General features: G+C 40.5%; 2 protein-coding genes across 5 annotated transcripts in view; both read right to left on the minus strand.

Moving 5' to 3' along the window:
• The window catches only part of LOC133449016 (RNA-binding protein 39-like), a 29,607-nt gene extending 18,467 nt beyond the window's left edge, over positions 1-11,140 (minus strand). The window contains exons 1-3 of one of the 2 annotated variants that reach the window (XM_061728094.1): positions 11,026-11,140; positions 8,777-8,839; positions 929-978 (exon numbers count right to left, since the gene is read on the minus strand). In XM_061728094.1, the coding sequence (XP_061584078.1) occupies positions 929-978; positions 8,777-8,827 (101 nt within the window). In that variant the 5' untranslated portion in view covers positions 8,828-8,839; positions 11,026-11,140. The remainder of the gene's footprint in view (positions 1-928; positions 979-8,776; positions 8,840-11,025) is intronic. The other variant, XM_061728095.1, reaches the window with a different exon arrangement.
• A 1,567-nt stretch (positions 11,141-12,707) lies between these two features.
• Positions 12,708-27,706, minus strand: tsen2 (TSEN2 tRNA splicing endonuclease subunit). Of its 3 annotated transcripts, none has more exons than XM_061728108.1 (12): positions 27,420-27,481; positions 24,743-24,809; positions 24,614-24,653; positions 24,292-24,545; positions 20,176-20,317; positions 20,025-20,099; positions 18,058-18,108; positions 17,831-17,975; positions 16,537-16,573; positions 16,281-16,392; positions 16,115-16,204; positions 12,708-13,531 (listed from the first exon to the last, which is right to left on the minus strand). In XM_061728108.1, the coding sequence occupies exons 2-12, from the start codon at positions 24,748-24,750 to the stop codon at positions 13,472-13,474; spliced, it is 1,014 nt and encodes a 337-aa protein (XP_061584092.1). In that variant the 5' UTR covers positions 24,751-24,809; positions 27,420-27,481; the 3' UTR covers positions 12,708-13,471. The 3 variants fall into 3 exon arrangements, 2 of the variants coding, with proteins under 2 accessions (XP_061584092.1, XP_061584091.1); XM_061728107.1 differs by having other exon boundaries at positions 12,710-13,531; positions 24,292-24,528; positions 27,420-27,706; XR_009782994.1 differs by lacking the exon at positions 12,708-13,531 and having other exon boundaries at positions 16,120-16,204; positions 20,181-20,317; positions 24,292-24,528; positions 27,420-27,706.
• Positions 27,707-27,869: the final 163 nt, after the last annotated feature.

The raw sequence follows: 27,869 nt of genomic DNA on the forward strand, positions 1-27,869 counted from the left end.
TCCATGGACATTAATATTTGGTACAGTTACCAAGAACCAGTGGTCCATGGACATTAATATTTGGTACAGTTACCCCAAGAACCAGTTGTCCATGGACATTAATATTTGGCCACCAATCCAGTTTCCTGATATTTATATGTACTTAATTTCTACACCGGGGAAATACATGAAGCAAAGCTTGAAGGCATACAGAAGTCTTGACGCTTGGTCCGACTTCAAGGCAGGATTTGTTGGTGAAATTAAAGTGATGAGGACACCGAACTTTATGATTTGATCGTTTAACGTTAACTACCCAAAAATCCAACATTACCTGATACAAAATGGGAACAAATCCATGTTTCGGTGCCTGGAATCCAGTTGTTTCTGAGAATTGCAGCGATCCATTTGTCTCTCTTAAGCTTATTTTTCGGCAATCTGTAAAACGATAACGCTGATTTCTTGCTAAATCTATAAGTATAGTCGATCGCACAACAGCTCTTTCTTATTTTAGATGTTTTCCAGTTGCTCAGACTGAAAGTTTACGCTGATTGATATATTGGTTAGTAGATAATTTGAACAAGAAACATTTAGTTGCAATTAAATTTGATGAAGATAGGGATTACAAGAAAAAAAACCCAATAGATGAACTGACAAGGAGGTCAGGCCTTGTTGCTGTCTTACGTCAACGAAGAGATCTAGCTGGGGTTTCTTTTAATCTCAAATCACTACCACTACATTCTATGCTAAAAAAAAGCAAACAAGAATGGAAGAAACATCTCCGTCCCTTCCATGTTTACTTGTTTCTTCTTTTTCCATCTCCTTTTATGCTGCTGGCCATTTGTGAACAGCAAAAAAATGGATGCATGGATGGACTGATAGTGGATGTTCAAACAGATTAAATTGCAACAGCTGATAGGGACAGACAGACGGACGGACGGACAAGTGTCACCTTTTGCCGTGCTCCTCCGGTCCATCTGGGCTCTGGTTCTTGGCGTCCTCCTAGGCAGTCGACAGAGAACAGCATGAGGAGGCAGACGCGACATTCAGGGAGAGGGCAGAGAGAATATAAACAGAGTTAAACCACACATTCAAACAGGCTGTTCTGTGGTTGGGGGGGGGGGGGGGGGGGGGGGTAACGTCAGTCAGGGTCAGTCAGGGTCAGTCCAGTCTCCAGCAGCAGTCGCAGTGACGCAAGAACCTGGACCTGACAACCGCACAAATTACATCTGCCGCATTTTCACGCCACTAGCCGCGTTAATCACACTTTTGACAAAAAAAAAAGAAAAAGATCGGAGTGATATTTCAAAATCCAACTCAACTGTGAAATGCTGTACAGGACTGTCTCAGAAAATTAGAATATTGTGATTTTCTGTAATGCAATTACAAAAACGTCATCCATTCTGGATTCATTACAAATCAACTGAAATATTGCAAGCCTTTTATTATTTTAATATTGCTGATCATGGTTTACAGTTTAAGAAAACTCAAATATCCTATCTCAAAAAATTAGAATATTCTGGGAATCTTAAACTGTAAGCCATAATCAGCAATATTAAAAGGCTTGCAATATTTCAGTTGATTTGTAATGAATCCAGAATGTATGACATTTTTGTTTTTTTTTAAAATTGCATTACAGAAAATAAAAGAACTTTGTCACAATATTCTAATTTTCTGAGACAGTCCTGTAAAGACTGCTTCTGGAGCGTCTTCTTTGACTTTCAGAATGGTCCCATACCGGAACAAGCCCAGCCTAGAAGATTGTGATGTTGGACACAGATCTATTTCTATGTTTAAATATTTCCAACCACAGATATTTGACACCTTCGGCTGGCTTAGATTACACAAACCAGTGAATATTCAAATCTTTCCAAACGTCCTCATTTCAGATGTTTCTACCAAAACACCTGAAACAAGTGCTTGAAGAACTAAGACCCGGACTAGCGGAGCTCCTCTGCGACCTGTGCTGGGCCGTGCGGGTTTGGCCATTGACCAATGGTTGGAAGATTACTGCTGCTGGTCCAGTTAGTCAAGCCGGCAGGGCCCAACAATGCTGGGAAAGTCCTGCTCGATCCGTTCTATCCATTCTGCTAAAGATATGCGTCAGATCTATTTTGGCATCCAGCTTCTTTAACCTTCAAACAGCAGGACTGAGCTGGCAGGATGTCAGACCCAAAAATGGTAATGGGTGTCTGGTGAATTTTCAAAATAAACCACCACAAGTGGGACTCGACACCGACATGGTGAGAAATAAGTACAGGACTGTCTCAGAAAATTAGAAGATTGTGATGAAGTCCTTTATTTTCTGTAATGCAAAAATGTCATACATTCTGGATTCATTACAAATCAACTGAAATGTTGCAAGCCTTTTATTATTTTAATATTGCTGATCATGGCTTACAGCTTAAGAAAACTCAAATATCCTATCTCAAAAAATTACAATATTCTGGGAATCTTAATCTGTAAGCCATAATCAGCAATATTAAAATAATAAAAGGCTTGCAATATTTCAGTTGATTTGTAATGAATCCAGAATGTATGACTTTTTTTTTTTTTTTTTGTTTAAATTGCATTACAGAAAATAAAAGAACTTTATCACAATATTCTAATTTTCTGAGACAGTCCTGTATTTAAATGAGTAATTACTGACTGATTCTCGCATTGTCGTAATCTCGGAAATCCAGCCGGGAAGGCAGCGCGTGAAAACACTGCGTTTGAAATGCTCCCGGTAGGACCTGCGGTCGTGCAGAGGACAGAACTCCTTGCAAACTGGACTGTGGGGCTTTAATCCCAGTGAAACCAGGGGTTGAAAGGGTGGAGCTGGTTACAAGTCATGGTCCATGATTTCACAGTGGATTTAAACCCTTAGAATGACTTGTGAGGGCGTCACTCCTCTAGTTCAGGGGTCACCAATCCTGGTCCTCGAGGGCCGGTGTCCTGCATGTTTTTCTGCTTCATTGCACCGTGATAAAAGTGACTGTGTCGTTAAGAGAATTGTGCAGACCTTGATGACAAGATGATGACGATGATTAATTAGAATCAGTTGTGTTAAAGCAGAGAAAACTTGCAGGTCACCTGCCCTCGAGGACCAGGATTGGTGACCCCTGCTCTAGTTGATCTGCATGATGACTTTGGAAGCCAGTTCCTTCAGAAAAGATCATAAGACTCCATTTGATACAGTACATCATGTGACCTGGAGATGCTAGATTTGAGGAATATCCCCTTTTCCTTTACAGGAGAAAAAAAAAAAAAAAAAAAAAAAACAACAACTTGATTTTGCAATATATGGCAGTGTTTTTCACGTTTCAGTTACGCACCCCCAATAATGATTTGCGTCTAATCAGTGGTAACAGAAACACCTATGGTGCTTTTCCACTAGTACCTACTCAGCGCGACTCAACTCTCCTTGCCCTCGTTTGTTTTCAATACCCAGATCAGAAGTAGGAGGTTGGAGAAGCTGCTGTGACGTATTTGATTGTGTATCTAAAAGGAAGAAGACAACAACACTAAAGATGTAGAACCTGGAGGAGATGATAGATGTGCTGCTGGGTCTGTGGCTTGTGTTTGATATCAAGTTAAAAAATGAGAGTGAGAGAAACTTCAAGCGGCAACGCTGTTTGTTAAAGTTTGTTTGTCTCGGCTGCTGAAAAGTCAGCTGGAGCCGTGAGCAGCTATGAAGAGACAGAGCTCCTGGTAGATCTGGTCGTTCCTTATCGCCCGTCTACATCCCTTTTTAATTCTCTCCTCAGCACCAGGTTTATGAACATCTGCACCTCAGAGTTGGATCATGAAACTGCCGTTGCTGGTTGAATAAAATGAGGAACCCGCGAGTCGCTCTTTCTCTGATTTCCTCCTCCTGACTCAGACGTCTGACTCCAACCCCCCGACCAATCAGTGGTCTGTAGTGTGATGATGTCAGATACAGCCGACTCAGCCGCTTAGAACCTCGGCAGAATAGATACAGAAAAGTATCTACTCGGCACATTAGACCCCTAGTGGGAAAGAACCAACCCGAGGCGAGTGGAGTCGGGCTGAGTAGGTTCTAGTATAAAAGCTCCACTAGTGACATCACATCTTAAGGATTCATGCAAAGCTGCTGAAACCGATGTGATGCTTCACGCCGTCTTCTTTCTGGAAAGCAGAGAGCAGCTCCGCCCGCACCAATCTGTCTGGACTGGAGTACGTCAACCATTCCACCACCTCACCCCCGATCAAGAGCCCAGAACATTTCCTACGGTCCACTATTGATTACCGATCAGTCGCTCCTGTCACACTAAGAGTTCACCTCCAGAATCAGCTCCTCCTCTAGAGGGGGAGTTTATTCAGAGTTATCCAGGGAACCAGTCATGTTACCATTGGGGACCACAGAACAGCAAAGCATGATGGGGGCTTTTTTACTACCTTGGTGTCTGTGACAGATCACACTGGCATTCAGGGAAGTACAGGTGAGAAATCGTTAGGCAAGTCTACAAAGAGAGATAGATGTGCATTTATTTATGACAGTCTGAGGGCACGCGGCCTCCATCATCATCATGGCCATCATCATGATCGCCATCAGTCCGGCTCTACTGCTCATGACGCTCCCCAGGGCCTTTAAAGACCAACGCCTGACAGCTTACGCGAAATCCCTGTAGCTGCCTATAATGTAATAATTTCCTATAATGTAATAATTTCCTATAATGTAATAATTTCCTATAATGTAATAATTTCCTGAAAATGTAATAACGACTGAAAATGTAATAAAGTTTGCACTTAACTCAATCAAAAATGTAATAATACCCAATAATGTAATAACTTCCCCAATAATATAATAAAATATCCTGACGGATATTGCAATCACAATGTAATGTATTACATTATTGTACCAATAATGTAATACCTTATTACGTTATTGGGAATGTATTAAATGGTACTCAAAGTCTGCTATTTAACTCAATAGTCATTCTGGTGTTTCAAATCCAGTGTATATAACATTCTTAAATACCGGTACTTAAAAAACAAAATGTAGAACTCTGGACTGAAAATGAACATATATATTACCATTATTTGTCAAGTATTACATTATCAGTTTTGGAAAAGAAAAAAAAAAAAGACAGAAAATTTAATAAATTCCCAATAATGTAATAAGGTATTACATTATCGGTAAAAATGTTATTACAATATCAGTCAGGATATGTTATTACATTATTGGTGAAGTTATTACATTATTGGATTTTATTACATTTTCGATTGAGTTAAGTGCAAATTTTATTACATTTTTCAGGCGTTATTACATTTTCAGGAAATTATTACATCATAGGGTGCTACAATCCCTCATTTTAAATGTTTAAAAGAAAAACTGCTTTTATTTATATGAACTAACTGCAATTAGATGTTGATCAATGTGGGGTTTTATCTGGCTTTTATTTTTCCATACAAAATTTAAGCACTTTCCACAAAGGCAAAAATTTTGAGAAAAACTCCAAAAAGACAACAAAAAGACTGACTCGATCAGGAATGATGTGTTTTGACTTTTAAGAAATTCATCATACGGTCTGAAATTCCTAAATAAAAACAGCTAAATGTCCCACTGGAAATAATGGAGTTAGGCTGAAACCACTGAAAGAGCCTCTGCTTTACATTGTAGGACTCACAAATAGTTCACTATAAAAACATAATTCCAGATTTAAATGGCCACGGTTACATGATGTTTTTTAATTTGGAATTAAATAATTCAGAATTAAACTATTTTCCTTCGAGTTTACATGGAAATAGTCATTCTGAATTGAGGTTTACATGGAAAACACGTTTGATGGGCTTTATCTGGGGGTTGGGAAGGTTCTGATTGGATAGGGGGGGGGCCGGAAGTTAAACTACCGGAAGAAAAACTAACTTAGCCGCTACAACTTTGAAAAGCTCACAATTTTGATGTTTCCTGTTTCCATCTGTTCTTTTAATTATTTCTATTTATTAAATAAATGGTCTCTGCTCTTGACCAGCGTTTACTGCTGCTGCATCTTGAAACTTTGTTTGGAAAACCAGCCCAGCGTGGAATATAAGATCATGGAGACAGACGGGCGAGGGAACGAGCAGAAAAGAAAGACCGGGATTAATTTAAAGAGGAATGAGTGTTTACATGATCTGGAATTATTTTATTCTGATTTAAAATCGGAATAAACCAGCCGCTTACTCCGGAATTAAGTTTAATTCTGAATGGCCATTTTCATTCGGAATTAGGTGTTTACATGGTAATTTTTACTCATTTTAAATCAGATTTAATTTTAATTGTGAATTAAAGAGGAATTAAACTTCCCATGTAAACGCACCAAATGTTACTGACCCTTACAATGCTCCAGGAATACTTTTTAAAGGCTTCAAAACTGCAACGGAGCTGTCTATGACTACTTGAGCAACTTTCCTTCGTCCTACTCCGGGGATTTTCTTAAAAATTACAAAAGCCTGGGAGGGATATAAATGGACATTATGCCCAGGATTTGTGAACAACAATCAGCCAAGGATTATTTTGTCATTATTGGAAGTGTAAGTGGCACTTCATTCATTTCATTAACAAAAGGTGCCAAATAAAGGCACAACATCAACACAGTCAGCTAATTTAATCAGCATGTTCATTAGAATCAAATGTTAGCGTGGATTTTCACAGGATAAATTAGACTTTGTTTACTGTGCGAATAAAACCAGTTTGATGAAGAAATGTCATGATAATTGTTAAGTTAGGTGGGTTTTCTTTTTCTCTCTCTCTCTCTTTTTAGCACCATTACGTTTATTGGAAAGTGTTTTTTTTCCTAAATTGCTTAATTTGTAATGAGTTTTTTTTATTATTACATTAATTGAAATTTGATTTCTTAGGAAAAAGGGACCGATAAAATAAGCTTAGTCTTCTTTCTGTTCCCTTTCATTCAAGGAAAGAGATTTGTTGTAATTTTATTGAACTGTTTTGTTTCTCTTTTAATGAATGAATTAAAGAAGAAAGAAAAGTTTTAAGGCATAACTTCATGCATTCATTTCAAACGTCTATGACGTCTATCTACGGGGGCGGCAGTAGCTCAGGTGGTAGAGCGGGTCGTCCAATGATCGGAAGGTCGGCGGTTCGAATCCCGCTCTGTCCCAGTTTGCTGTCGTGGTGTCCTTGGGCAAGACACCTTACCCACCTTGCCCCGTATGAATGTGTATGAATGTGTATGAATGTTGGTGGTGGTCGGAGGGGCCGTTAGGCGCGATATGGCAGCCACGCTTCCGTCAGTCTGCCCCAGGGCAGCTGTGGCTACAAATGTAGTTTACCACCACTGGACAGAATGTGTATGGATGAATAATGATTTTCTGTAAAGCGCTCTGGGTGCCTAGAACGGCAGAAGGGCGCTATATAAATCCAAGTCATTATTATTATTATTATTATTATGATAAATAGTTATCATGCAGGTGCTTTTTAAAAAATGTATTTATTGCAGGTGAATCCTTCCCAAGACTAAAGGAGCCTCCTATGAAGGCCTGGCTTGTTCCAGGGAGGATGGTGTTGAGCTTGGAGCCCCTGCAACACCGGGCTTTGGTGAGGGCTGCTCTCATCAGTCAGCTGTCTCGCTTGCATTTTATGGCATAAATGAGTTTATCTCATCATCTGGATATTTAGAAATCCGATAAAAAGCTGCCCCCCCCCCCCCCCCCTTTTTAATATTCTGGCATCCCGGTGCACAACAGCTATGGAGCATCGTTATTACCGTTTACCGGCGCAGGAACATCCTACTCGCCCGTTCCAGCTTAACACTCTAGGAGTGTTGCATGCTGGGAATTCTGATATCACGGTGTGGAGCTCTATCCTGCTTGCTGACACGGTTACCATAGTGATGAGTGACCCTGAAGCCCCTCTGTTCTCTGTGTTTTTAGATAACATTTAGGAAGTATATGCAACAACCGTTAGTAGCTATATTGCATCCTTTTTGAAATCCCTTCAGGATTGTTCTTGCTTTTACAATTAAATGTTAAGAATCTGTATCCACATAATTTTTGTCTTTTGGAATCGGAAGATTAAAATCAAGGCACGTTATTCCCCAAATGCAATCTGTGACTGCGTTTCCATGCATCAATAACCCTTTTAAAACCTGAATATTGGCAATAACCCGAATTTGCACGGCCATGTAAACACCAATAACCCCTTTGAATAACCCCAATTTGCTCATATTGGGATTTTTAAAAACTCGAATAAGACCCCTGGGTTACTCCTTTTAAAACCTGAATATTGGGTCATGTAAACGCCAAACAGAATATCCCCATCAAACGGAACAGGAATTTGTTTTCTGCACATGCTCTGTTCACAAGGAATCCTGGTCTTTTGAGTCCAGGAAGTTCTTATAAACACGGAGAAACCAAGACCAGGAGGAGACTAATCACTTCATAAATGTAATGAAGGATAGGAACATTTCTGCATTTGTAGACGGTAGAAAGTACCGGGATAGAAGATTTACAAGAAGGTGAGAGAAAAGTTGCGCGAAGCAGCATTTGTTTTGAATTTGGATACAGGAAGAAGAAGTGGAAATGATGGTAATTGCGTCATCACGTTCTCCACGCTGGTTTGATCCAGATATCCCAAATGATTAATCACCATGTAAACGGAATATTCCCAATGTTTCAGTAACCGGAATATTAGCAATAACCCGAATTTTGACTGCATGTAAACGTAGTCAATGAATGAGTCAAATATAAAATGAGATGGTGCCTGTGACAGACTAAGGCACCAAGGTTCTGGTGGCGGTTGTGCAGCAGTAGAGCCGGGCTGACGGTCCGAGCAGCAGGGAGGGCAGGAACTCACCTTCCTGTACGGAGCCTCCAGCATCGCCTCGATGTCCAGGTCGTCTGCCATTCTGCTACTGCGCTGTTTCAAAACACACAGACAGCAAACGTCACATTTCTCAGATGAAATTGGGTCAAGTAACAGCTCTCTTAAAGTTTTACCACGTTTTAAACGGCTTGAGATATGAACCTTGACTGAGCCCGTCCAAAACCACGATTGTTTTACTACGATCTAGATTTGTTGCTGCATTTGGGATCATTTGAACGGCCAGTTATCACATGGGAACAGACTGACACGACTGTTTGGGATTAGAGTGGAAGACGACCAGTCAAGTTAGTTTAGGGTTGGAGTGGCTTTAGCTTTTTAACCAAGGCCGAATTTTAGTACAAGAGACAAATGAGACAGCCGTTTATGTTCAAATAAAAGAAAATAAAGACAATCCCAGGGGAATATGTAATTTAAAAAAACAGCATGTACGAACAAACATCAAAACCCATTGTGTATCAGTGATGGTTAATCTGTGGAACAACTGCAAAGATGAAAGAAATCATGCAAATCACCAAGTAAGTTGAAACAAATATTTATCTACGTATGGAGTTGTCTCTTTAATTCGCTTTGTTTTGCTTATGTTTTTTTTTTTGTATAAACATTTTATGTACCGGTATTCTGATTATTTTTTGTTTTTACCTGTTTGAATAAATAAATAAATGAAAAAATAAAAAATGTTTCATATTTTCATTAGGTTTCACCGTGATAGTGACTTCTACTAAACGACCCAACTACACCCTTCTCCGTTATATTGTGATTAGTTATTTCAACTGAGAAGTACCTCTTTATAAAGCTTGACACACACATGTGTCCCTTGCAGTATGATCATACAGTGGAGATGTGGAGGCACTTTAGTGACATTAAAACACCTGAGACGTTCAGATATAGCACATACAAGGAATTCAAATTAAATAAAAACAAGTGCACCTGATTAGTGTGTTAAAGGGCTAGAATTTGGCAGGGGTTTGGGACTGGGTCACATCGCACGTTCAGCCGGTGCACAAATCAGGTACCAAGCCTCGACCTGAACAGACTTCACAGCAGCGGACCAGAACTTTGCTCTGGTCGCTGCACCAGGAGCCAGTGGCCCCACCAGGGGGGGGCATGGCCCCCCCCTACACATTTGCTGGCCACCCCACTTGCCTCAATAAAAAAAATAAATAAAAATACTTGTCGGTCACATAGATTCTATCATCAGTTATGCATTTCATCCCAAATCATTTGGGCCAAATGCATATCAGTAGGTCTTTCTTCAAGTATTTCTGAGCCTAATAACAATAATAATGAAATATATATAGAATATTAAAAAAAAAATGTGTGCGTGTGTGTGTATATATATATATATATATATATATATATAAGAAATACATATATATAATATATATTATGCCTTAGGTTTTTACCAACATGGTATTAACCATTAATATATATATATATGCAGACAAGTTAGAAAGTAAAAATTATTATATTTAATTATACGTATTTCTGAGCTTAATAAAAAAAAATATAAAAACAAATAAAAATAAATAAATATATACGATATATATTAAAATATATACGATATATATTAAAGATGCATATCTATATATATATATATAAATACACACACACACACACGCCTTAGGTTTTTACCAACATGGTATTAACCATTAATATACAGTATATGCAGACTAGTTATAAAGTTAAAAAAAAGTATTTCTGAGCTTAATAATAAAAAATAAATATAAAAAAATTAAATATATAATAATAAAATGTATATGATACATTAAAATATATACGATCTATATTAAAAATGCATATATATATATATATATATATATATATATATATATATATATATATATATATATATATATATGCCTTAGGTTTTTACCAACATGGTATTAACCATTAATATATATATGCAGACAAGTTAGAAAGTAAAAAGAAGAACATTTTTGAGGCGCCCCTGCCAGGAGCATCGGCGTGGCGGAGCCAGAGTCCGGTCCCCGGGGTCTCCGGGTCCAGCCCCCAGGGGCCCCGAGCTGGCCCCGGAGACCCCGGGGGCCAGCACGGGGCCAGCCCGGGCCCGCTCCCCGGATCACGAGGCTCACAGCGGCCAGCGGCCAGCCTCGCTAGCAGCTAACAGGCCTCTCGCGATACGTCGCCAGTTGCGGCGGAACTTCCCGGGACTACGGGGCCGGGCAGCGGCGGCTGCGGCGGGCAGAGAGCGGTGTTACCTGGATCCGCAGCGACTCGCTGGGGGGAGATAACCTGGCGACGGTCGCTCTGCGGGCCCACTGGAGATCACCTGTCCACGCTCCGCTCAGCGCTTTAATGGCGAACTCGCGAGCTCGGGTGGTCTCGCGAGACTTCGGTCGCGCGATACCAAAACACAGCATCCACATTATTATTGTTACCAGGGCCGGCCCAAGCCTGCATGCGGCCCCAAGAAAAATGTGATTTTGGGGCCCTCTTTTACTGCCAATAATACTGATTATTGATCATTCTATTACTGCCAATAATACTGATTATTGATCATTCTATTAATGCCAATAATACTGATTATTAATCATTCTATTACTGCCAATAATACTGATTATTGATCATTCTATTACTGCCAATAATACTGATTATTAATCATTCTATTACTGCCAATAATACTGATTATTGATCATTCACACACCCACTATAAACTTATTTCATGTTCTTCCCTGTCATTACAAATACACTTGTAAAACTAGATGTAAGAAATTTTTGTTGTAGTTAGATTGTAATCCACAGTGATTAAGACCATGGAAGCAACAACAGATTAACAAACTTGCAGAAAAGCACAGAGAAGCAACAGGTCAAAGGTCACAGTTGCAGCAGTGTTGTTTCCATCATCCTACTGTCAGCCTGGCAGGTTTTTACCATCTATGGTTTTTAATCTGAAATGGAGCAAATTCAGCTACAAGAGCAGCCTGGGGTTGATTTACACTTAATATTTAAAGTGATATAGTACTAAGTGATACTGAGTGTCATCTACAGTGTAGGCATACTAAAAAAAAAAAATAATGATCTAATAGATCCTGTCCTTGTCCTTGGGTGCTCAGAAAGGCGCCAACAAATACATTTATAAACCATTTACAGTAAACACGTTATCTACTTTAATTTTGGTTTTAAATAAACTGCAACAGCAATGTGCAACAACAAAGTACTACAAAAACTAGAACTATAATTAAAATCACTCAACTTAGATAAACAGTACCTTGTAAATATGTTCTCCATATAAGAATAAATTCAAATGTACAAAAACATTAGAATAAACGAATGACATCAAACAAATAGAGCCGAGAGGCAGCAGTTAATATGCCAGCAGTAGTCTAGTCTGTTCACATAATATTGTCTATGTAATAATATTTATTGTGTTTTTGTACAATAACATACCTTTGATAATGTATGAATCATCACTCACACATAAAAAAATTATTTTAATTTTATTTTTTTTTAACTCTTGGGGGGCCACCCAACTGACCAGAGGTGTCTTCAGTATTCACATTCATTACTCAGGTAGAAGTATAGATACTAGTTTAAAAATACTCCTGTAGAAGTTGAAGTATCAACTCAAGTTTTTTACTCAAGTAAAAGTATAAAAGTACTGGTTTCAAAACTACTTAAAGTATAAAAGTAAAAGTAATGTAAGGGGGAAAAAAGCCATTAAGGACAAAATACATTGAAAATGAATGTATCTTAGTATAATGCAAATATATTAAAGAAGCATATATGTGTACTATTGAGCATTAACATGTGTTTCAGAGAGCAGCAGATATGATGACTAGTTGCCTATAAGTATTGTAATGGTGCAAAAAGTCAAACTTCAGAGGCATGTTATCATTTATCCTAACCTTTATTGGAATGTACATCCAAGTTTAGTTGCAGGAATCTGAGGGAACGGATGTAAGAACAAAACTGGACAAGAACATCTGAAACAACCACAACCAAATTCACTCTATCCGGATGGAGCAATTTAACTGGATAGTTTTTATTAAAGGCCCAAATGAAATAGAGTAACGAGGCTGTTTTTAAAATGTAAGGAGTAAAAAGTACAGATAATTGCGTGAAAATGTAAGGAGTAAAAGTAAAAAGTCGTCTGAAAAATAATTACTCCAGTGAAGTATAGATAAGCAAAATTTCTACTTAAGTAAGGTAACGAAGTATTTGTACTTTGTTACTTGACACCTCTGGAACTGACTCAGGGAAAATGAGGCTGAGCAGCTGTGTTTCACTTCAGTTTATTTTTATTGTTTAAATCACAACTTTGGTGAGGAAATCATGTTCGTAGCACATCCACAAATCCTGGTAAGTGATTTGTAGATCCACGCGGCAGACTGGCGTCTCAGAGAAGTAGTTCAGGTAGATTCACAGTTTCCCTCATTATGACATTTTCCATCCAGGTCAAATAAATAGTGTTCAGGAGAAGGATCAAGGTCAGACTTTGAACATCAGCCTAAACTCAGAATAACACCTGTTACCACGGTAACCAGACTCCACATGGACATCGTCATCAGTGCTGCTCATTGCAGCTTCTTCTCTGTCCTCAGCAGCTTGACTGGATGTTAAACATGAAACAACAATCATGTTTCTGTTTGGCGTCCATCAGTCTCTGGGTTCCATCACTGTCCATCAGCCTTTCCTATTGGCCAATCAGATGTCATCCTGCTCAGTCCGTTCTCTGGAGGACACCCACCTGCTGACGATCACTTCCTGTAGAGACAAGACTTCATGAGCAGGTGCCAGCAGCTGCTGGCACCATTTTGACTTTTTCTCTGCACATTTTGACTTTTTTCTCAACATTTTTACTTATTCTCCATATTTTTACTTTTTTCTCCACATTTGTTCTCGAAATGTCGAGAAAAAAGTCAAAATGTGGAGAAAAAAGTCAAAATGGGGAGAAAATTTTTAAAATGTGGAGAAAAAAAGTCAAAATGTCGAGAAAAAAGTCAAAATGTCAAGAAAAAAGTCGAAATGTGGAGAAAAAAATCAAAATGTGGAGAAAAAAATCAAAATGTGGAGAAAAAAGTCAAAATGTGGAGAAAAAAGTCAAAATGTGGAGAAAAAAGTCAAAAATATGGAGAAAAAAGTCCAAATGTGGAGAAATAAATCAAAATGTCGAGAAACAGTTAAAATGTGGAGAAAAAAGTCAAAATGTGGAGAAAAAAGTCAAAATGTGGAGAAAAAAGTCTAAATGCGGAGAAAACAGCCGGGTATTTACAAAAACAATTATTTCCCCCTCTACGTTTTGAAAAATACCATCATTTACATCAAATCGCGACCCCGTTCCGGATAATGGCGGAAAATGGATGGATGGATGGATACATCAGATCGTTTTCAAAATCTCTTCATTTACACAATCCCGAATAAATAGCTGTTAAGGTGCTATGAGCAGCCAAACCTACAGGGGGCAGTGTAACGAGAAGATAAAGTCATGCTAGCCAATCAGAATCCTGGAAAAAAACATCAACAAATGACACGAGTAACTTCCAGTTACTTCCAAGATGAACCAGAGTCTTTGGTTTGGAGTGACAGAGAAGTGGAGTTACTTTTAAGTGTGACTTTAGAATATAAAACAGGTAAAATACAAGAAAATATTGACGGTGGCCAAACTAATTGTAACCACAGGTGTCACTCATGACGCTGGTGACGTTTCTGTCTCATAATGTGACGTTCTGAAGACTAAATATCTGTTTCTCTCCGTTTACAAGCAAACGTGAAGACGGAGTTTTTGCAAATCTCCACTTTGGCCGGAGTTTTCAGAAATGATGGTTTTTGGAGACTTTGAGCTTCGTTTTCGTGTAAACGAACGACCACTGTTTTTGCTACGTGGAAACGGAGCCTAAGTAACAACCTCTTTGACTATCTGACTTGTTATCCAATGAATCGGTCCTCTTTATTGAGATCTATCGTTCGCCTGGTTGTTACTCTGAGTTTCTCTCTTGATTCTCTGATGTTTTGAGTACAAATAAAATGATTATCGCAAAATGACTGAATGTTTCCTTTAACAGAGGGCTCACACAGCAACGTTAAACAAAAGCTACCCTCCTACACACACACACACACACTATGTGTTGTAGTGTGTGGGAGTGAATGTATAACATGTTGTGTTTGAGAACAAGAGAGACATTGAGTGTGTTTACATGGGAAGTTCAATTCCTCTTTAATTCAGAATTAAAATTAAATCTTTTTTAAAGGAGCATGAGGCAGGATTGAGGCAGGATTTATGAAAAAAATCCGTATACGTTTTAAGTTTTCTAGTAATAATGTCAGATGAAGCGTTCCAAACCAAAAAGAATGTTTCCTCTAGTGTATCTCTCCGTTGCTTTGAACAGGCTGTGTGCTGCAAAATGTGCTGCAATTCGGTCCCGAGTTTCCCGCACTGTCCTGTGGATGTGACGTCACATGACGCTGCATGTGCGTTCTCCCCGTTCTCCCGTGCCGGCTTCACTGTTATATAATATTGCTGATCATGGCTTACAGCTTAAGAAAACTCAAATATCCTATCTCAAAAAATTTGAATATTCTGGGAATCTTAATCTTAAACTGTAAGCCATAATCAGCAATATTAAAATAATAAAAGGCTTGCAATATTTCAGTTGATTTGTAAAGAATCCAGAATGTATGACATTTTTGTTTTTTTAATTACATTACAGAAAATAAAGAACTTTATCACAATATTCTAATTTTCTGAGACAGTCCTGTACATTCCGCGCTGGGCTGGTTTTCCAGACAAAGTTTCAAAACGGCAGCACGCAGTAAACGCTGGTCAAGAGCAGAGAACATTTATTTAATAAATAGCTTGGAGGACCTGGAAATAATTAAAAGAACAGATGGAAACAGGAAACATGGTGAGCTTTTCAAAGTTGTAGCAGCTAAGTTAGTTTTTCTTCCGGTAGTTTAACTTCCGGTCCCCCCCCTATCCAATCAGAACCTTCCCAACCCCCAGACCTGGAGAGGAATTGGAGAAAGACCATCAAACGTGTTTTCCATGTAAACCTCAATTCAGAATTACTATTTCCATGTAAACTCGAAGGAAAATAGTTTAATTCTGAATGATTTAATTTGGAATAATTAATTCCCAATTAAAAAACATCATGTAACCGTGGCCATAGAACAACCAGGTATTTCTCCTGTTGGGTTTGCTTGTTCCACCTGTTGCCATTTCTGGATGAACCTGGTTCAGACAGAAGAATGTCAAACGGGTTTCAGACCAGCTCTTCACAAACTCAACTGAACTGAATAATTCAAGAGTGTGTGTTTAAGGCGCAGGTATCCAGATGAATGGCTCGTTACCTGAACCTTCAGTTTGCTCAGGCATGCGGGTGAGTCCAGCTCTGCGTCCGTCAGGCCAGAAGGATAAATGACGTAACACAACATCAGCTCCTGTGAAAGCACGCAGGTCATGGTCAGAAGTGAGTAGCGAGGCGCCGGGCAGAGGACATGTGACGAGCTGCTTTACCTTGGAGACGTTACCGGTGATCCTGCTGAGAGCTGCCAGGGAACGCCAGGAAAACGGACGCAGTGGCAAACCCCTGAACGCATCATCAACTCGCTCCACCACCACAGAGTAACTACAGGGAGAGGATGGTAACAGTCTGAAAACATGTCCTCCTCCCAAATGTGTGTGTGTGTGTGTGTGTGTGTGTGTGTGTGTGTGTGTGTGTGTGTGTGTGTGTGTGTGTGTGTGTGTGTGTGTGTGTGTGTGTGTGTGTTACCTGGCGTGGTAGAAAGGAGGTCCTTTCCTGTACAACACTGCAAGCAGACGTAAAGAAACAACATCAGAACCTGCGTACCTGCTGATGCCATATCTTAAAATATGTTTAGTGCCTAACAGAGCTGGTAGAGGAGCCAAAAATTGTACTCAAGTAAAAGTACTGTTACTTCAGAATAATAGGACTCAAGTAGAAGTAAAAGTAGTCATCCAAATAATTACTTGAGTAAAAGTAAAAAAGTACTTGGTGAAAAAACTACTCAAGTACTGAGTAACTGTTGAGTAACGTCTGATTTATTTTTTTAACACAACCATTCAAACAGACAAAAGTACAAAATAATCATCTTCTGGCAAATTAAATCAATAAAATAATACAATAAATTAAAATTAATAAAAAAATAGCTTAAATTAAAATAATCTTAAAGTAAATTCAAATACTTTAATAAATAATAAAATAAATTAAATATTAACAGAATAAAAAAATAAACTAAGCACAAGTAGCACAACATTTCAAGCCTTTGTACTTTTCTTTTTTAACCAGGCAGAACTAGAACAAACATGAACTCATAGAAACTCTGTGTGTGTTTGAGTCTGTGTAAATGTGACAAAACATGCAAAAACAAACATTTTTCCCAAAGAATCACCCAGTGATGTCATGAGATTGACGCGTACGTGGATAAAAGGGATAAAAGAAAAGTAACAGCTCAACGTAGCCTAATGTAGCGGAGTAAGAGTAACAGTTTCTTCTTCACAAATCTACTCAAGTAAAAGTAAAAAGTATAGTGATTCAAAACTACTCCTAAAAGTACAACATTTCCCAAAACTTACTCGAGTAAATGTAACTCGTTACTACCACCTCTGGTGCCTAACCAAACTTAAACTCTTTAAACCCTTGTGACACAGAAGTCACATGACCTATTAAACCCAATTATACCACGGTCTGTGTGAATACTCCATTCTGATTGGCTGGCAGGTGTCCATTAACAGTGATCACCTACACCTAGAAAACAAGTTCGGTCAAATTGCCTGATAACTTTAAAATCATTGCGCTGGATCAACTGCCAGGTGGTAGCCACGGCAACGGAGATTCAGAGAACAGCCAAGCCAGTATCTCCATCCAATTTCACAATTAATGGAAAACTTTTTTTCTCGAAATTGTACTTCAACATTAATCTCGACATTTTGACTTTTTTCTCGAAATTTTTACCTTTTTCTCGACATTTCGCCTTTCGCCTTTATTCTAAGGCTGATACAAGACTTTTCATTTTTTTGCGTGCGTGCGTGTGTGTGTGTCTTACTGAGGTCGACACCGTACTTGGCCCCGCCCCCTCCCTTGGGGACCCACCCCCTGCTGCGGAAGTGATGATAGGCGGCGTACGAGCTGATGAAGTCTGGCAGCAGTGACCGGCACTTCCTCCACAGCTGAGTGATTGACAGAGGCTCCTGACCAATCACAGCACAGGAGGGATGTCAGCTCCAGATGAGACGTTACAGTTTGAGAGGAAACACAGCAGATATGAGTTACCTGCTGCAGGTAGACGGAGAGGACGCCCAGGCCGTACACCAGGAAGAAGGCCTGTGGAGACACACGGCTTTACACAACCCCTCACCTCAACATAGACGGTAGAAGAAGTAAGGAAGCCCCGATACCACTTTTTTCAGATCGAGTACGAGTATTTTAACTTGTGTACTCGCCGATACCGAGTACCGATACGATACTTCTACCACAGAAATAACTAGGCTAAAAATGCAATGAAAAATGCAATGAATTGGAAGACAGGTTTTATTTGCAACAGATAAATTCAATAAAAATAAAAATAAAATGAGTAGAATAACTATTTTAAACAAATAATAATCTTTCTGTGTAAATAAAAACATCATATCGTGGCTCGAGTGCGTTGTGAAGAGAAATCCTTCGTCTTCTCCAGCTGACAGTGGCTGCTCAACCAGCGCTAGATAATAATAATATATAACGGTTAGAGTCTCGTTATTTTAACTTGTCTCTTGTCATTGTCTGTTTCTTCTGCAGAACCTGAGCTAATGTTGCTGTTGAGTTCTTGCAGTAGCATTAGCAACCTCTGTATCCTCAGCTTTATGATGCGTCTTGAGATGTTTAATCAAGTTGCTGGTATTAAACGACATATTCTCCTTCCCTCCTCTTGATTCCTTAGCAGCAGTAGCTTCTTGACCGGTTACTACAACCGGAAGTGCTCCAAACCTGCACCGGTTATGAAGCGTTTTTCTTTTGAAGATGGTTTCTTGTTTTATATGGTTTTGTGCTTTGCATCGTTTCTCTATTTGCAGCGTGTTTGATGATGCTGCATTTGTCTTTGTTTTTTGCAGCACGTTTTTTGTCATTTGCACCACGTTCCTCTTTTTTTACCTCGTCTTGAGTTTGTGAATTTGAATCGTTTCTGTACTTGAAGCTGTTTTCCTTAAAGGAGCTGTATGTAAGAGCAATAATAAAACTAATCATAAAATGACCCCGATATGTCAACAGACATTTAAAAATCATGTTCATTTCAAATACTTATGTCACTGACAACAGCACTCAAGCCAGGATATTCCAGTTTAAAAAGAGGAGTTGCAGCCCTCAACTGATGTTTATGTTGTCATTTTTTGTTTTGGTCTGAAGCTCCACCCTCCACCTATCTCCCAATCACCAAGTCAGTATTGTTTCTGAAGCTCCACCCTCCACCTATCTCCCAATCACAAGTCAGTATTGTTTCTGAAGCTCCACCCTCCACCTATCTCCCAATCACAAGTCAGTATTGTTTCTGAAGCTCCACCCTCCACCTATCTCCCAATCACCAAGTCAGTATTGTTTCTGAAGCTCCACCCTCCACCTATCTCCCAATCACCAAGTCAGTATTGTTTCTGAAGCTCCACCCTCCACCTATCTCCCAATCACCAAGTCAGTATTGTTTCTGAAGCTCCACCCTCCACCTATCTCCCAATCACCAAGTCAGTATGGTTTCTGAAGCTCCACCCTCCACCTATCTCCCAATCACCAAGTCAGTATGGTTTCTGAAGCTCCACCCTCCACCTATCTCCCAATCACCAAGTCAGTATTGTTTCTGAAGCTCCACCCTCCACCTATCTCCCAATCACCAAGTCAGTATGGTTTCTGAAGCTCCACCCTCCACCTATCTCCCAATCACCAAGTCAGTATTGTTTCTGAAGCTCCACCCTCCACCTATCTCCCAATCACCAAGTCAGTATTGTTTCGGCATCCGGGTTGCCAGCTCCGCTCTAATTATTGCAGCCATGGCAGCCTACGTTCCTGCTGCATTCTGCAGCCTACCTGGCAACCTCTGGTCGGGGGGAGGAGGGGGAGGGTACACGCCGCTCAACAATATTTTGAAAGTGGCTGCAGTACCAGTTTTGGACATTTCTTACAGACGGCTCCTTTAACTGAGATACATTAGGCCGTTGCAGTGCGTTTGGCCCTTGTCGGCCACCGTAGAGAAGCTCTTAAAAGATGCATGTTACCTCCTCCGGACTGAGCTGCAGGTACTCCGACAGACATATTGGACTCCGCTTCAGCTCCTTGACGCCACCTCCGTCCTGCACACACACGCACACACACCATCAACACAACAGCCGTCCTTTCTGAAACACGCAGCTTCACATGACGACTCACCTCACTTTCAGGGGCCACCAGGATAAACCCAGGACCTGGTACCAGAGGAGGGGGCTCAGCTTCCGAATTGGAGCTGGAATCTGAGTCCTGGTCTGAGCTGCTTTCAGAATGGAGGTCATGGTTGGCATCTTGTGGGTGTGACCTTCAGGTTGACAGGAAAATGCTTTTATTCATTCGTTCAAGGTTTCATGTCCCGAACAAACATCAGAATCCCTGCTAGGCGGGAGCGGCCTGTAGGTTCTGCCCCCTCAGACGTCAGGAACCGGTACTGAGGGAGTCCCGGGCCACGCGGAGCGCAGGTGGGGAACACCGTGTCCAGACGCTGGTTATTAAACCTGAGAGGGTCCAATTCAACCAGAACCGTCCAAAGGGATGGGAATCAGCCGGCAGGCTCGGCCGGCTACCTATCCCTTCAGATTGTGGTCTGTTATGGAGCTTTTCCACTAGTACCTACTCGGCTCGGCTCCAGCTCCTGGAGCAGAAGTTGGAGGTTGGAGTGAAGCTGCTGTGACGTATTTGATTGTGTATATACAGGACTGTGTCAGAAAATTAGAATATTGTGATAAAGTTCTTTATTTTCTGTAATGCAATTAAAAAAACAAAAAAAAATGTCATACATTCTGGATTCATTACAAATCAACTGAAATATTGCAAGCCTTTTATTATTTTAATATTGCTGATTATGGTTTACAGTTTAAGATTAAGATTCCCAGAATATTCTAATTTTTTGAGATAGGATATTTGAGTTTTCTTAAGCTGTAAGCCATGATCAGCAATATTAAAATAATAAAAGGCTTGCAATATTTCTGTTGATTTGTAATGAATCCAGAATGTATGACATTTTTTTTGTTTTTTTAAATTGCATTACAGAAAATAAAGGACTTTATCACAATATTCAAATTTTCTGAGACAGAGTTGGATCATGAAACAGACTTTTGCTGCCATTGCTGGTTGAATAAAATGAACCAGAATCCGTCAGAGTCTCTTTCTCTGATTTCCTCCTCCTGACTCAGACGTCTGACTCCAACCCCCCGACCAATCGGTGGTCTGTAGTGTGATGATGTCAGATACAGCCCACTCAGCAGCTTAGAACCTCGACAGAATAGTTACAGAAAAGTATCTACTCGGCACGTTAGACCCCTGGTGGGAAAGAACCAAACTGAGTCGGGCTGAGTAGGTACTGGTGGAAAAGCTCCACTAGTCATGGGAGGAACTGCACTGTCGGACATTTCCATGTTGGATTTCATTTTCAAAACCGAAGGTTGGGCTTGATGATAATCACCTTCCCCTGCCATTTTGTCAACAGAACCTGAACCAGTCTTTACTGGACTTCTTTGCCGCAGATGAATCCAATTTTGTTGTTTTTAAATCAGAAAATAAACTAACTTGTGGTTTCTTTTAGGGCAGCTCATAAAAAAACTTTAACAATCAACATTCAGAAAAGATTTGAAAAAAAGAGAAAGCAAGTATAACTTAAAAGGAACAGAGATTTAAAAAAAAAAAACAAGATTCAGGACTAAATTGATGGAACGTTGTGTTTCCGTGAAAGGAATCAGTTTATGGAACAATCTGAATAAAGAAAACAAAGAATCCAAATCAAACATTACATTCAAAAGAACAGTTAAAGCCTGTATGTTAAGGAAATATAATGAAATATGTTAGTTAAGTTTGATTGACATACCAATAGACGGCGGTAATTTTATTTTATTTTAGTTTTTTCATTTACTTAGTTGTTGTTTTTTTTTATTTTTAATTTATGTTATTTGTGAATTTATTTCTTGGAAAAAGGGACAGATTAGATAAGATTCTTCTTCTTTCTGCTCCCTTTTCATTCACAAGTTATGAACATTTGTATTGAATTGTTTTGTTTTATCAGACTTGTTCCCGGTGCATGTTGGACTCCGGCAGGGCTGCCCTTTGTCACCGGTCCTGTTCATAATTTTTATGGACAGGATTTCTAGGTGCAGCCAGGGGCCGGAGGGGATCCGGTTTGGGAACCACAGAATTTCATCTCTGCTTTTTGCGGATGACGTTGTCCTGTTGGCTTCATCAGACCGGGACCTTCAGCATGTGCTGGGGCGGTTTGAGGCCGAGTGCGACGCGGCAGGGATGAGAATCAGCACCTCCAAGACCGAGGCCATGGTTCTCCACCGGGAAAGGGTGGCGTGCCTTCTCCGGGTGGGTGGAGAAGTCCTGCCTCAGGTGGAGGAGTTCAAGTATCTCGGGATCTTGTTCACGAGTGAGGGAACGATGGAGCATGAAATTGACAGACGGATCGGTGCAGCGTCTGCAGTTATGCGGTCGATGTACCGGACCGTCGTGGTGAAGAGGGAGCTGAGTCGAAAGGCGAAGCTCTCGATTTACCGGTCAATCTACGCACCTACCCTCACCTATGGTCATGAACTTTGGGTAGTGACCGAAAGGATAAGATCGCGGATACAAGCGGCCGAGATGTGTTTCCTCCGCAGGGTGGCTGGACGCTCCCTTAGATATGAGTTTCCTCCGCAGGGTGGCTGGACGCTCCCTTAGAGATGAGTTTCCTCCGCAGGGTGGCTGGACGCTCCCTTAGAGATGAGTTTCCTCCGCAGGGTGGCTGGACGCTCCCTTAGAGATGAGTTTCCCCCCTTAGAGATGAGTTTCCTCCACAGGGTGGCTGGACGCTCCCTTAGAGATAGGGTGAGGAGTTCGGTCACCCGGGAGGAGCTCGGAGTCGAGCCGCTGCTCCTTCACATTGAGAGGAGTCAGCTGAGGTGGCTTGGACATCTGTACCGGATCCTCCTGGACGCCTCCCTAGGGAGGTGTTCCAGGCATGTCCCTCCTCCCTAGGGAGGTGTTCCAGGCATGTCCCTCCTCCCTAGGGAGGTGTTCCAGGCATGTCCCTCCTCCCTAGGGAGGTGTTCCAGGCATGTCCCACCGGGAGGAGACCCCGGGGAAGACCCAGGACATGCTGGAGAGACTATGTCTCTCGGCTGGCCTGGGAACGCCTCGGACTCCCCCCGGAAGAGCTGGAGGAAGTGTCTGGGGTGAGGGAAGTCTGGGCATCCCTGCTGAGGCTGCTGCCCCCGCGACCCGGGAACAGATAAAGCGGGAGAAGATGAGTGATGAGTGAGTGAGTGTTTTTTTTATTTTTTTTTATGAAATAAAGAATAAAATGAAATGAAATGAAAGCGTTTGTTCTATTGTGTTCATTATGTCTTCAGATGGATATCCTAAAGCAGGGGTGTCAAATGTGTGGCCCGCGGGCCACATGCGGCCCACGAGAAGTTTCCAGCGCAAAAAAACGAAATGTTAAATTACTAAAAAGGAAGGCATAAATAATTGCCATGAATCGCAGCATATCCCATAATATATTTCTTCTACAAATCCATCGTTATTCCACAAAGAGAGCAGTTTTCGACATTTTCTTAGCATTTGCCGATTTTATTTCTTTGTAGACGGTCGTTTATTTTTATGAACTGATTACTATTATATATTTTTGCAGGAAAAATATCACTGCTAAAAAAGATGATAGAAGATATTCATTCGGAGAATTTCAGTTTTGAATACGAGGATAGTGACAAAGTACAACAGTTAAAAGAGAAGTGCTGACATTTTCGGCACACTGGCGTAAATATCCGCGCCAATTTTTAAAAATAAATACACTTAATTGTACTGGAAAAATCTCTAAATCACAAAGAAACACTCTGATGTAATAAGAAAGATTTTGCTTTTAATTAAATTCCCTATAAATAAGCGAAATATTAAAAAAAACATACTACATCCTGAAGAAATATATTTTACATAATTACAAAACAAAGTTCATATTTCCTTTAAAATTAACTAAACTGATATTGGATTAGATAACAATAGTAAAAAAAAAAGGAATTAGAGAAAAGATTTTCCGCACCGTTTTTGTTATTTTCAGCGTGCGGCCCGCGAGAAAAAAATTGGTCAAATCCGGTCCGCCAAGCAAAATGAGTTTGACACCCCTGTCCTAAAGTTTCTTTTTTCCAGACAAAGTTCCGACTTCTTGCCTTCAAACTGTCAGATTGAAGGTAAAAAGTTGGAACTTTGTCTGGAAAAAAGAAACTTTAGGATAGAATGAGAGTGTGATGAGGATGAAGTGAGCCACTCTACCTGCAGGCTCTCTTGGCCTCTGGCTCCATCTCTACCCCCGCCCGTGGCGTCTCTGGCTCCACCTCCTCCTCCCTCCTGCCTCCGTTCTCCTGCTCCTCCTCGTCTCCCCCCATCTCCCTCCTCACGTCCTCCACGTCCACCGCCCCAGTCAGTCTGGAAAGGGTTTGACTGACGGCCTCCCGGTCCAACCCCTGGCCAGAAAGAGCCGCCTCCGCCCACCGGAGCAGCTCCTCGTACCTGCGGAGGTCAGAGACCTGTCAGGGTCATAACGGGCAGGATGTGACATCATCTTTCAGTCTGGGCGGAGTGTGAGGTCACTGACTTGGCCTGGGATACGACGGGCAGACGCAGCCCCTGGTGCTCTGCAACACAAACGGAGAGAGGCTGAACTACGGCCGGCTGCACCCGAGCTGACACGACGGACACGGAGGAGGATGTGGAGGAAACTCACGCTCCCATTGGTCGGAGATGCTGTGGTCCGGTCTGGCTCTGGAGAGGATGCCTTTACCAAAATAGCCCTGAAACAACACCAAACATTTTTAAAGCTTTAGACCATTTTACTTGGCGGGCCAGATTTGACCAATTTTTTTCTGGCGGGCCGCACGCTGAAAATAACAAAAACAGTGCGAAAAGTTTTTTTTCTAATTCTTTTTTTTTTTACTATTGCTAGCTAATTCAATATCAGTTTAGTTACTTTTAAAGGAAAAATGCACTTTGTTTACACTCTAATTATGTAAAATATATTTCTTCAGGATCTTCTCTTGAAATTTCTCAGTTTTTTTTTCAAATTATGTAAGATACTTTTAATATCATTTTACAAAGATAAACAGAAACAAGTATGTTTTTTTTATATTTCGCTTTTTTATAGGAAATTTAATTAAAAGCAAAATCGTTCTTATTACATCCGAGAGTGTTTCTTTGTGATTTAGAGATTTTTCCAGTACAATTAAGTGTATTTATTTTTAAAAATTGGCGCGGATATTTACGCCAGTGTGCCGAAAAAGTCAGCACTTCTTTTTTAACTGTTTTACTTTGTCACTATCCTCGTATTCAAAACTGAAATTCTCAGAATAAATATCTTCTATCATCTTTTTTAGCAGTGTTTTTTTTCCTGCGAAAATATATAATAGTAGTCAGTTAATAAAAATAAACGACCGTCTACAAAGAAATAAAATCGGCAAATGCATTCTAGAAAACTGCTCTCTTTGTGGAATAACGATGGATTTGTAGAAGAAATATATTATCGGATATGCTGCGATTCATGGCAATTATTTATGCCTTCCTTTTTAGTAAATTAACATTTCGTTTTTTTGCGTTGGAAACTTCTCGCGGGCTGCATGAAAATCTCTCTCGGGCCGGATGCCGCACATTTGACACCCCTGCTTTAGATCCTGAGACCAGGTCCAGTTCAAAAAACATTTACTTAAAACTTAAAACTGCCCAAACATGGATTAAATTTAGGGATGGGTATCGATTCAAATGTCAAGAATCGATTCAATTCTGATTCTTAAGATTCACAATCGATTATCAAAAAAAAAACAAATTCTATTGTTTTATTTGATATTCATTCAGTCATTCGCATTTATTTAACCAGGCAGGTCATTAACAACATTCTTATTTACAATGACGGCCTGGCAAGAGACAAGGAAGTGGTTTAGGGAGTAAAACACGGTAAAATTGTAGCTCTACAAAGGTAGAAAACCATTAGGGAGCATTTTTTGGCAAAGCAGCAGAAAATGTCAGAACAGCGGTGCTGCAGCCGAAGCTGCCAGAACTTCAGAGTCTGGTCTCCTGAAGTGGACCGGTGTTTTGCCATTCAGACCTGGCAGCCCAGAGAGGACTACTGGACCTGGACCTGGACCTGGACCAGGACCAGACAGCCCAGAGAGGACCGGCTGTGTGGGCACTGTCCACACAGACAGCTGGAGACAGAACAACACTTCCTGTTAGAGTGGGAACAATACAACGACATTAGATCTAAGTTCTTTCCTAAAATTAAACAAGTCCAGGATTTTGATTCCCTCTCAGATCAGGACAAAAGGAAAGTGCTTTAGAAGCCGCTAAATACATCAGTGCATGTCATAGATGGAGAGAAACACAACCAGACAACACAGTCTCCTTATCCTTATACAGTCTCCCTGCCTATTCATGTAAAATAGTTCTGTATATACATTGTATGCATGTGTTAGTTATTTAATGTTAAATATTTATTGTATTTCATGTATTAATTGTATTGTAAGTATATGTAACCATTGTTACTTTCGCAGAGGTGTCAAGTAACGAAGTACAAATACTTTGTTACCTTACTTAAGTAGAAATTTTGGTTATCTATACTTCACTGGAGTAATTATTTTTCAGACGACTTTTTACTTTTACTCCTTACATTTTCACGCAATTATTTGTACTTTTTACTCCTTACATTTTAAAAACAGCCTCGTTACTCTATTTCATTTCGGCCTTTAATAAAAACTATCCAGTTAAATTGCTCCATCCGGATAGAGTGAATTTGGTTGTGGTTGTTTCAGATGTTCTTGTCCACTTTTGTTCTTACATCCGTTCCCTCAGATTCCTGCAACTAAACTTGGATGTACATTCCAATAAAGGTTAGGATAAATGATAACATGCCTCTGAAGTTTGACTTTTTGCACCATTACAATACTTATAGGCAACTAGTCATCATATCTCCTGCTCTCTGAAACACATGTTAATGCTCAATAGTACACATATATGGTTCTTTAATATATTTGCATTATACTAAGATGCATTCATTTTCAATGGCTTTTGTCCTTAATGGCTTTTTCCCCCTCTTACATTACTTTAACTTTTATACTTTAAGTAGTTTTGAAACCAGTACTTTTATACTTTTACTTGAGTCAAAAACTTGAGTTGATACTTCAACTTCTACAGGAGTATTTTTAAACTCTAGTATCTGTACTTCTACCTGAGTAATGAATGTGAATACTTTCGGCAACAATGGTTACCATTCATGCCAATAAAGCCAATTTGAATTGAAATCATGGACATGCCAATCAAACTTTGAAAATCGACTGTGCGCATGCGCAGAACCACAAAGTAGCATTTCTCGGCAGGGAGCAAGGATTGGCAGAACAGCGGCTCGGAGCTCAGACCTGCGTGTAGATGCTGCGGGCCTGGTCCGGGTCGCAGACCAGCAGGTGCTGGTTGCAGAGCTCGGCTCGGAAGTGTCTGTTCTCCCCGCGGGTCCAGCCCAGAGGCAGCGGAGCCTCGTAGTGCTCGTAGACCCGGTTCCGCCGCCGCGGAGCCCGGAACTCCGCCTGCATCCTGCCGGTACCGGTGCGGGCGGTTCGCGGGGGTTAGGAGAATCTGGTTTAATCTGGTTTAATTTGCGAACACGTGAGCACTCGTGCTCTGTGTTTTTGTACTCCGCGGGCTTGTTTTCCTGTCGGACCTGCGGTGTCACCGGATATGTGTCCGGCTAGGAACATGGGTTTCCGCCGTCGTGACCTGCGGTGTGTCCCAAATGCCATAGTAAACAGTATATACTCAAAAAGTATACTTAAGTTCGGCACACTTTTGAGTAAATATCAGTAGTCTGCATT

This window comes from Cololabis saira, chromosome 8, assembly GCF_033807715.1.
Source record: "Cololabis saira isolate AMF1-May2022 chromosome 8, fColSai1.1, whole genome shotgun sequence".
In the NCBI taxonomy this organism is placed as follows: Eukaryota; Metazoa; Chordata; class Actinopteri; order Beloniformes; family Belonidae; genus Cololabis; species Cololabis saira.

What these genes read in the sequence shown, in the direction of transcription:
- tsen2 (XM_061728107.1), bottom strand. Translation starts at nt 27,590, where the DNA reads ATGCAGGCGGAGTTCCGGGCTCCGCGGCGGCGGAACCGGGTCTACGAG. An exon ending in CATCTCCGACCAATGGGAGC is followed by an intron (nt 24,654 to 24,742) that starts GTGAGTTTCCTC and finishes TTTGTGTTGCAG; the next exon opens with AGCACCAGGGGCTGCGTCTG. An exon ending in CAAGTACGGTGTCGACCTCA is followed by an intron (nt 16,574 to 17,830) that starts GTAAGACACACA and finishes GTCTGCTTGCAG; the next exon opens with TGTTGTACAGGAAAGGACCT.